This window comes from Phoenix dactylifera, chromosome 14 (assembly GCF_051530095.1).
Source record: "Phoenix dactylifera cultivar Ajwa chromosome 14, Ajwa_hap1_PhDact_Kaust_v1.1, whole genome shotgun sequence".
NCBI classification, from domain to species: domain Eukaryota; kingdom Viridiplantae; phylum Streptophyta; class Magnoliopsida; order Arecales; family Arecaceae; genus Phoenix; species Phoenix dactylifera.
The window spans coordinates 16,468,024-16,477,564 of record NC_143203.1 but is presented as its reverse complement, the minus strand read 5'-3'; the positions used below and the strand labels follow the sequence as shown (position 1 = coordinate 16,477,564).

At 44.7% G+C, this 9,541-nt stretch overlaps 1 protein-coding gene across 1 annotated transcript; it reads right to left on the bottom strand.

Moving 5' to 3' along the window:
- Positions 1–6,607: 6,607 nt before the first annotated feature.
- On the bottom strand, positions 6,608–8,464 carry LOC103698879 (premnaspirodiene oxygenase-like). Its single transcript, XM_008780928.5, has 2 exons — positions 7,526–8,464; positions 6,608–7,413 (listed from the first exon to the last, which is right to left on the bottom strand). The coding sequence occupies exons 1-2, from the start codon at positions 8,408–8,410 to the stop codon at positions 6,799–6,801; spliced, it is 1,500 nt and encodes a 499-aa protein (XP_008779150.4). The 5' UTR covers positions 8,411–8,464; the 3' UTR covers positions 6,608–6,798.
- Positions 8,465–9,541: the final 1,077 nt, after the last annotated feature.

Here is a 9,541-nt window from a genome sequence, read left to right as displayed (position 1 = left end):
ATGTCATTTCATCATTTCAAAAGCTCAACAAACAACAAGTATATATAACCAGTACATATACATAAATCCTCTTTACACATTATGTGATCCACTTTCGTATTACTCTGATCCCCAAGTTTTAAGACTTTTCACTTCTGGCTTTGGACTAACCAAGATCATAGCCCAGTCTAAGACTGCACAAATCCCACGCATAAGCTCGTGGCAGCTATCCCACGCGTAAGCCCGTGGAGGCTATCCTACGCATAAGCTCGTAGAGGTTATCCCACGCGTAAGCCCGTGGAAGCTATCCCACGCATCAGCTCGTGGCAGCTATTCTACGCATAAGCTCATAGAGGCTATCTCATGACAAGGCTAGTCCAACCCAATTTACATGCCTAGTTTTACATGTTTAATCCAAGTCCAATCACATCACATATTTTCATAAATTCTCAAAAATATGAATTATTCTTCCCAATTGAATTATTTTAATATTTCCATAGCAATCAACATGCACACCTCATATGTGTCGTATCAGCCCATAAAACAAATAACCACATAATTATAAAATAAATCCAACGGTAAATCAAATATATGCATAGAGGTGCTCAGATGTAGGGATTCTTACCAGAATTGTAGACTGATACAAACACGGATCCGAATCACAACCTACGCGCTGGGGTGCTGAGTCCCCTGATCAAAACCTCCTGGCACCGCTGACTCTTCCCCTACAACATCAATTATAAATCACAAACTAATTATTTAATATTTAAATATTCTGAACCATAATTCACATATACTATGGGGTCCATAACCAAGTTCCCAAATATCTTAATCCCTCCAGATCTAGGGCAGTCAGGGTGGCCCGACTCTCATCTTGTACCACAGGCCTATGTCGTCGCCAGCCGTGGCCACCGCCATACCGGCGACGATGGCCGGTCTCGGTGAAGAGACTAAGAGAAGGGTGGATGAGAGAGAAGGGTTCTTCCCTTCCCTTCTCCCTTCACGGATGGGAGTACATCTCCCATCCTCCACCTCTTTGGTCCAAAGGCAACAGCCATGATGGCTGTGCCCTCACCTTTTTCCCCAACCCGACACACCTCGGCCACCACTGGCCGAACCATCGCCGGCCGCCACTGTTGCAGTCACCAGCGATGGTGGCCGGCCAAGAGAAAGGGAGAAGAAGAGATCTCCTCTTCTTCTTCTTCCTCCCAAGAATCGACAAAGGGTCTCTTTCCTCCCTTCCCCCTCCTCCATCATCAACAGAAAAACCACCGAGATGGTGGCTCGGCCCCCACCCGACGGCAACCCCAGTGGCCCCCCCCTCTGTCGTCGCCGCCGGTGGCCAACCGATGCGAGAGGGAGAGAAGAAGAAGGTGGAACCATGAGGGAGAAAACCTCGGATCCACCACTCCCATCTTCAATTAATCATAGATACCCCTCACAAATCCAACACACAATCCCGTTCAACACAAATGCCATGGATCTCGGCCAACCCGACGGCCACGGCGGCAGCAAGATCCGAAAAAGAGAAGTCAAAATAGGGTACCCCTGTTTCGGATCCTTCTTTGACGGTCTCACCGGCCAAATCCCCACCATCATAGCCCTAAATCCAGGAAATGAAGCACAAGGGGCTTCCCTCAGTCCGACGGGATGCTCCGGCGACCTTTCCGGCGAGAAATTGGAGGAGGAAATTCACGAGCAACTCGGACAAACACGCACGGATCCAAAGCTTCTTCTCCCGATTTATGGGGGATCTTCACCGAAGGGAGGAGAGGCTTTATGGCTTCCTCCACCACCGGCCGACGCTTGGAATCGCCTCTCCCCGGCGCTCAAACCCCTCCGGCGAATCAACTCACGCCGCCGCCCCTCCTGCAACACTCCTCTTCCACGATCGTGCCTAGGGCACGATCGTAATAAAGGGTGCTGACCTAAAGATTGCTTTTGATAATCACAAAATTTTGAAGTATAATTACTAATATTTGTATTGCAAGAAGAAATATATTTATTTTGCAAAGAACATAACAAGTTGGAAGAATAGAAGAAGACCTCAAAAGCTCTCAAAAAGTTGAAAGAAAGTTATACTTCATTGGCCCAAGTTTCAAGTTCAAAGGATTCAAGTTGGAGGAGCAAATTCAAAGAAAGATTCAAAAAAATAGTCCTCGAGTCGACTCCTAGAAGTTCAGAGTCGACTCTGGCACTCTGGAGTTTTAAGAAACAGTGCTCGAGTCGACTCCAGGACTCTACGAGTCGACTCCGACTGAGAACAGACAAAGAGACAAAGAGTTGATTTTCAGCGCTACAATGCTCGAGTCGACTCCAGCTACAGCCGAGTCGATTCCCAACTACAGTGCCGGCAAACTCCTATTCACGAGTCGACTCCTGCTTCAGCCGAGTCAACTCCTACTTCAGCCGAGTCGACTCGAGCACGCTGGGAGGCATAACGGCTAGTTTTTTCTCGACTCCAACAACTCTATTTTTGTCTCTAACGGCTAGATTTTTGTTCCCACGCCATCCAAAGCTATAAAATCAAGGAAAGAGCTAGGGGAGAAGTTAAGAAAGTGGGAGAGAACACATAGGAAAGAATTTCAAAGAGATTTCAAGAGAAACCTCCCAAAAGCATAAAAGGGCCATTCAAAGCAAAAGAGAGAGAAGAAGAGTATCCGAGTGAATTCCAAAGCTTCCTCTCCAATTGTGTGCTGCCTCAGTGATCCTCTACCTCGTGCGAAATCAGAAAAGGGTCAAGTAAAGAAGAAGCCGAGTTCCTTCATCTATAAAACTTGTTTGAGGGCTTCTCTTTACTCTATTTGTTTACATTGTTATATCTGCTTGTTTAAGAAGCTTGTATTTATTTTAAACTCTTGTTCTAATACCTTGTAACTTGATTCAATCAAGGGATTGAATCAAGGGGTTAAGGTTTATTGGTGAGCCAAAGAAAAAACCAACGGTGTAAGATTGTGGTTGGTGAACCGGAGAAAACCAACTGGGTTTGATTGTGAACCCGGAAAAACAATCGGTTGGTTCTAGTCGGTGAGCCTGTTAAAACCGATCGAGTTCGTTGTGATCTCGTGAAAATAACAAGTTAGGTTGTGAGCTTGTAAAACAACCGGCTGTAATCTGAGGAATTATAGTGAAATTTCCAAGAGGTCTTGAAAAGTGGATGTAGGTGATAAGTGCTAAAAATACATAAATTAACCCATTTATTATAGCACTTATCATTTTTATTATGCACATATTTCACTCTAAAAAGATATATTTCCCTTCAACGTTGCATTCTAGTAATTTGTCAAAAGTAATTTAGGTTTGTTTGATTTTGGATCGAATTCAACGTATGCAGGTTGGGTCAAACCCATCATCTGGTTCATAACCATGAAGCCTGATCACGCTAGAGCACACGTTGCAACCAATCCGAGTCCCTCTCTAGAGCTCGTTCAAAGAATAAAGCCGGGATCTCCCGCGCCTCACGAATCATTTTCTCATCCCATGAAGCATGCTCTTATCCCCTCATGAATCCAGCCTTACCCCTTGCTTCGGAACAAAGTCTCTAGTGTCCACATCCCATGTTGTTCTCATACCTTCCACGTCATTCCTCTTCTGAACCAAGTCATCTTCCCTTCGGTCCGCATGAACCCAGCAACCGCATTCATCCCACGATGCAACTTCATCCTCCCAAGCTTCCCAGCCTCAAAACACCCATCTTCCCTAGAAGCTAGCAGCCGTCCGCGATTCAAGGCCCCTTTCGGATCATCTCCCAGCCGTCCCAGGTCCCGTTCAGAATCCAAACTCCCACGTCTCCGTATTCATCCTCATCCTCCCGAATCATCTGATCGAGCTTCATCTCCCAGCTCATCTTATCTTCATCTTCCGAATCAAGCTCATCCCAAGTTCACGTGCTCACCTCCCCTATTCTGAGTCCATCCTATATCCAAAGCAGCCTTATCCCACGGACCAACCATCAGCCGAATCATCTACGGATTCATCCCATCGTCCAAGCTAATCGACTCCTCCACGTCCTTCCCAGATCCCGTATCCCACGAACAAAATCAAGCCAGCTTCTTCCGCTAGATTCCACGCTCATCACGTCCACGTTGATCTAGTCTTCATCTCAGCCGTAGATAACATCCCAACATCTTCCAGCAAATTTCGGAATCCCAGCTGCCAGCCGAGTCCCAAGCATCCAGCTTCATCTCTTCCGCATTCCAACTCCCTAGCCCTCCTTCTATCTCGGTTCATCCTTATCTTCCCGTTCACGTATCCTCCAGCATCATCTTCTCAGCTCACGCATCTTCCTCGCATGCATCCCATCGTCTCTTCATCACGGATCGAGCAAATCTGGGCGTCTGTTCTCAACCCGAGCTTCACGGATCATCTTCCATCCTCCCCTATTCCGATTTGTCCTCTGCTTCCGGATGAGAGCGAGCAGCTGCCTCCACGTGAGCGTCTTCCCATCACGAGCTTCACAACCGCGGATCCAGCGAATCAAATCAAGCAACCTCCCGATGGCTTCCTTCTATTATTCACAAGATGAATACCAGCAGCGATCATCACTATCCCCTGTGTTCCCAGCTCGCCCACACTTGTTCCAGCCATCCGAGATCCTCTCAACATCCATGGTCTCCTCCAAATCCCAGCTTATCTTGCCAATGTCCAGAAGAGATGAAGCCTCCACGAGCTTATCTTCCCACTCGGAAGATCCTATCTAGAGAGGGAAACAAGAGGGCTTGTGAAGGCTATAAAAGGGGAGGAGACGGATCCCATGAAAGCATCTTTCGGAGGTTGAATCCCATAGAAGACAATAGGGAGAGAATACTTTTGGGTATTATGGGAAGACTTCCCATGGAAAGAAAAAAAAATGAAATGGAACGAAGGAGGGGAGGGGGAAACAGAGCTTCTTCTACCATCGCATCATCACGCTTCCTTCTCCGACTAAAGACACCAGCCATGCCGTCTTCATCCTTCTTCACTGCCGTCGTCCACAATTCCATGGAAGGCTGAACCCTTCTCTAGGGCTGGATGCAGCCCTAGCAAAGGAAGACGGGTTTTGTTTATTTAATTTCATATTCTTGGAATTGTATAGACATTCTTGTTCTTAATAAATATCCTTTTACCTCATGCTTAAATTTTGTAATTTCAAGTATGAAGTCTATACAAAAGTTTTTCATAATCATTGAAGTAAAAATAAGATAGTTCATGCTTAAGGAAGATGCGATGTGCTACCATCTTAGATTAGGGTAGACATTTCATACTAACTAAAGATGGATTATGCCTAAATTACTTTTGTGAAATTTTATTCAAATGCTTATTAGGCTTGTAGCCGATCTGCATAATAATCCAAGAATGAAATAAATTACAAATAACCCTTATTCCTGAGTTAGTGGTGAATTCCTTGCCCTAGGTTTCTCCCAACTGATATTATTATCAATTATATTTTTATTAAATTTCTTAGTTTAATTTTCTTTACAAACTCTCCTTTTTAAATATTTTAATAAAACAACTGTACCCCAATTCCTGTGGATCGATACCCGTAATCACTATCCTATAAGGTACCTGCTATTGCGTGGTCTTTAAAGTTGACTATCAATTTTTGGCGCTGTTGCCGGAGATTGCTAGCATAGTTGTTTTTCTTTTCATAAATTAAACTTTCAAAATATATATATATATATATATAAAATAAAATAAAAATATTTTCTATTTTTACTTTTCTTATCTCCTTCTCTCTAAGGAGGTTTGTTTGAATAGGGAATTTATTAAGAAAAGTCTACATAGCTCTAAATTCATGACATTGGCATTATCATATATATTTTTTTATGATGTTTCCAAGAATTTTCATAAATTCTGAAGGGGGTAGAGCTTTCCCTCTCCACTCCACTTGATATAGTGCCACATCTTCAAAATGCTTGAAAACAAAGTTGCTTCCTGATACATTATTATCATTGAACTTTCCAATCGAGCATACGGAAACTTGGAAGAAAGCATCATCCCACTATTCTTCATTAGCCTCAGGTAAGGCTAGATGACTAATATAGCTTACATACCCTTCTTCAACAGTTTGTCCTAGTGTCCTATATATTAAAAAAAAAAAAAAAAAACTTAGCAAGTTTGTTTTTTTTCTTCCTATAGGATTTAGGCCATTCAGACCAGCCCACTTCTATTCTATTTCTAGGTATTTATGAATATAAGCTTAGCCAGCCTATAATTCTATAATTTTGTTGGTTGTATTGGCCCAATCTATATATGAATCCAATAAAATTTTCAGCCCAATCATCCAAACAGGCTCTAAAATATCTCACTACCTTAAAAGTTCTGATGTAGATTATATCGATTGTGGGTATGCAACCTTATCATTTCTCATGTTTTGTGGTATGCATGCACAGTCATATTGATCAACAATTTTCACTACCTATTTAAGGAAATAAGCTTATTCGCATAAGAAAGACTCTTTATAAGGACAAAAACAGTAATGCTGTCACATGGAGATCACACAGCTAAAACAAAATAAATTCACCATGCATCATGGGAAGCCATAAGCGAACATCGCCAGGATGAAAATGAGACTGAAATGTGCAATTACGAAGATCACCTACAAAAGGATGGTGCCCAACACATAACGGAGAGTCATAAGACTTGGAGGTCAGCAGAACTAACGTTTTATTTTATTTCCAAACCTTCTATTTCTTCATAAAAACACTATTTTAATTGCAAGGACACAATAATTTTGTATACCACGAGCACAAAGGCAGGCTTGCAATAGTGCATGTAGATATCTGGCAGCATAGTCTGCTCCCCTAAAAGCAACATCTAATTACTTCAGCTATATATCATTCAGATGGGCACGTAAGGAATAGCAATTAACCACAGAGGCGACTTCAAGCCCACGGCTGCCCCAAAGGACTCGTTCATGTCCAAATCATTGGGGCCCATCCCATTAGGGAGCTTCCAATCAAAATAGTAGAGCAGGTTGGCCAGGGCCATCTCCACCTGAGCCATGCCAAAGGTCATCCCCGGGCACATCCTCTTGCCTGCACCAAAAGGCATGTACTCATAGTTGCCACCTTTGTAGTCCACCGAGCTGCCATCGAATCTCTCAGGCCTAAAGCTCTCCGGGTCCTCCCAATACCTCGGATCCGTTGCCATAGCCCATGCATTGACCATAATCCTGCTCCCTGCAGGGATATCGTAGCCGTCCACTTGGCATCTCTCACGGCAGACTCTCGGCAGGAACAGCGGAGCCGGCGGGTGCAATCTCAGAGACTCTTTGATCACCAACTTCATGTAATGGAATTCATTGGTATCTTCCTCCTTGATCTTGGCCTTCCCCTTCAAAGCTTGCCTCAACTCTGCTTGAACCTTTTCCATTATCTCGGGGTGTCTCATTAACTCCGCCATCGTCCAGTCCAGCGTCGTCGATGATGTCTCAGTCCCTCCCCCGAACATATCCTACAAATAATTGAAAGATAGGTACTTGAAACAATATGTATTGCCATGCCTTTTATTTATTTATTTATTCATTTTTATAGAAAAAGCTAGATGCATAGTTAGGCATACTGACCATGATTACGGCCTTGATGCTGGTGAGCGTGAGGGGGAACTCAAGTCCACCATTTTCTTTTAGCTCTAAGAGAACGTCGACAAGATCTTCCCCTTGTTGCCGTTCCTCGTTGCTGCTATTTTTGGTTTCTCTCTTCCTTTCATGCTCCTTGATGATCTCCCCGAGGATCTCATCCATCTCCCGGTGACATTTTTTTAACCTTGAGCTGAGAGTGTCAATAAAGCTTAACGAGGGGAATAGATCAGCTACGCTAAATCCGGAGAGGAATTCAACGAGTTTCTTCATTGCTGAGATGAATCTCGGCCCATGCTTGCATTTTGTACCAAATACCACCCTCGAGGTCGTAGTATTGGATGCCAGGAGAAACATCTCACTGAGGTTAACTGGGGAATTGTTCATCGTGGAGATATATTCCACTAGGTTGGACATCTCCTCTTGTCGAAGTGTGCTGAAGGACTTGACACGCTTTGCACTCAGTAGTTCGATAACGCATATCTTCCGCAGCTCCCGCCAGTAGCTGCCGTAGGGCGCGAAGATGATGTCAGCGCCGTCATAGAACGCCTTGGACGCTAGTATTTTGTCCCGCGAGGCGAAGATGAGATCTTGGGTCTTCAGGATCTCTCTTGCCATCTCCGGGGAGGAGACGATAATGTGATCGACTTGTCCGAGCCTGAGGTGCATGAGAGGGCCATGCCGCCGCGACAGCTCACGGAGGGCACGGTGAGGGAGAGCTCCGAGCAAGTGGTGGAGGTGACCTATTATAGGGAGCTTCCATGGGCTCGGAGGCAGCTTTCGTGTTGCTGTGGATTTGGTTAACTTTATCACTATGAGTACAAAGAGGAGGAAGGCGAAAAGGATGGGTAAGGAAGGGAGCTGGAGTTCCATGGCTGGTGCTCTGATGCTTTTGAGTGTAATGTGCTCTGATGCTCTTCTTAATTTATAGGGGGCATACGATTCTAGTGTCGTAATTCTTTTTGTTTCTTTTTTTTGAAGATAAAGGAGGCTGTAAAGGGCCACCCAATAGTGTTGTAAAAATTAAAGGAGTAATATCATGCACGTTGCTTTGATTCGCCACCATTGTTCAACGGAAGTGACGGAGAGCCACGAGACTAAACTATAGCAGTACTGAAAGTGATGGTCAAGTTTTTCTTCTAGTGAGACGAAAAAATGATCAAGGTTTGATGGGAAAAAGTAATGATGCAATTGTTTAAGTGAAAGTCGAAGCGATTATTGAAGACTAATGAAGCTTCAAAATTTCCGCAAACGATGTTGACTTTTGCTCTTATTCTTGATCTTTAACGCCTTCGTATGGCTGTGGTTCGTTTGCTGGTTACTTTTGACGGTGACCTTACGTTGTCATTTGAGTGGCTTTTGGACTTTTGGGTGGGGCAATGGGACGGCTTTTGAATCTGATACTGGCAGGGTGCGGTAGTGTCAGATTTTAAGTTGGAAAAGCTTGTTTCTAATTATTGTTGTGTGTGTTGAGCTGCTAGTGGGGTGGTTCTATATACACCCCCCCTATTGCTCAGGACACCCCCCAAAAATTAAAAAAAAATTAAATACTCTCTACACCCCCCCATTTGCTAAGGACACCCCTAAAAAATTAAAAATTCCTAAATTACCCCCCACCCTCCCCACCCCCTCACCTAAATTGCTCTCTACACCCCCCAAACCCCCCCCACCCCGGTCTTCCCCTCCAAAACACCTCGCCAACGCCCAAAACCCCCCCGTTCTCCCTTCTCCCTCTCGTCGCCGGCATTCTCCCGATCTCCGACCACCTCGCCGACTTCTCCCGGAACCACCTCGCCGGCTTCTCCCGAAATTTTTTTTTTCACGGTTCGTGCTCCGTTCGGCACTGGATCGCCGAACAAAAGGCTTCTGTTCGGCTGAACAGTGCCGAACAGCAACCCTCAACCGAACAGATCTGTTCGGCTGCACAGTGCCGAACAGAAGGCTTCTGTCCGGCACTGTTCAGCCGAACAGAAGGCTTCTGTTCGGCGATCCAGTGCCGAACGG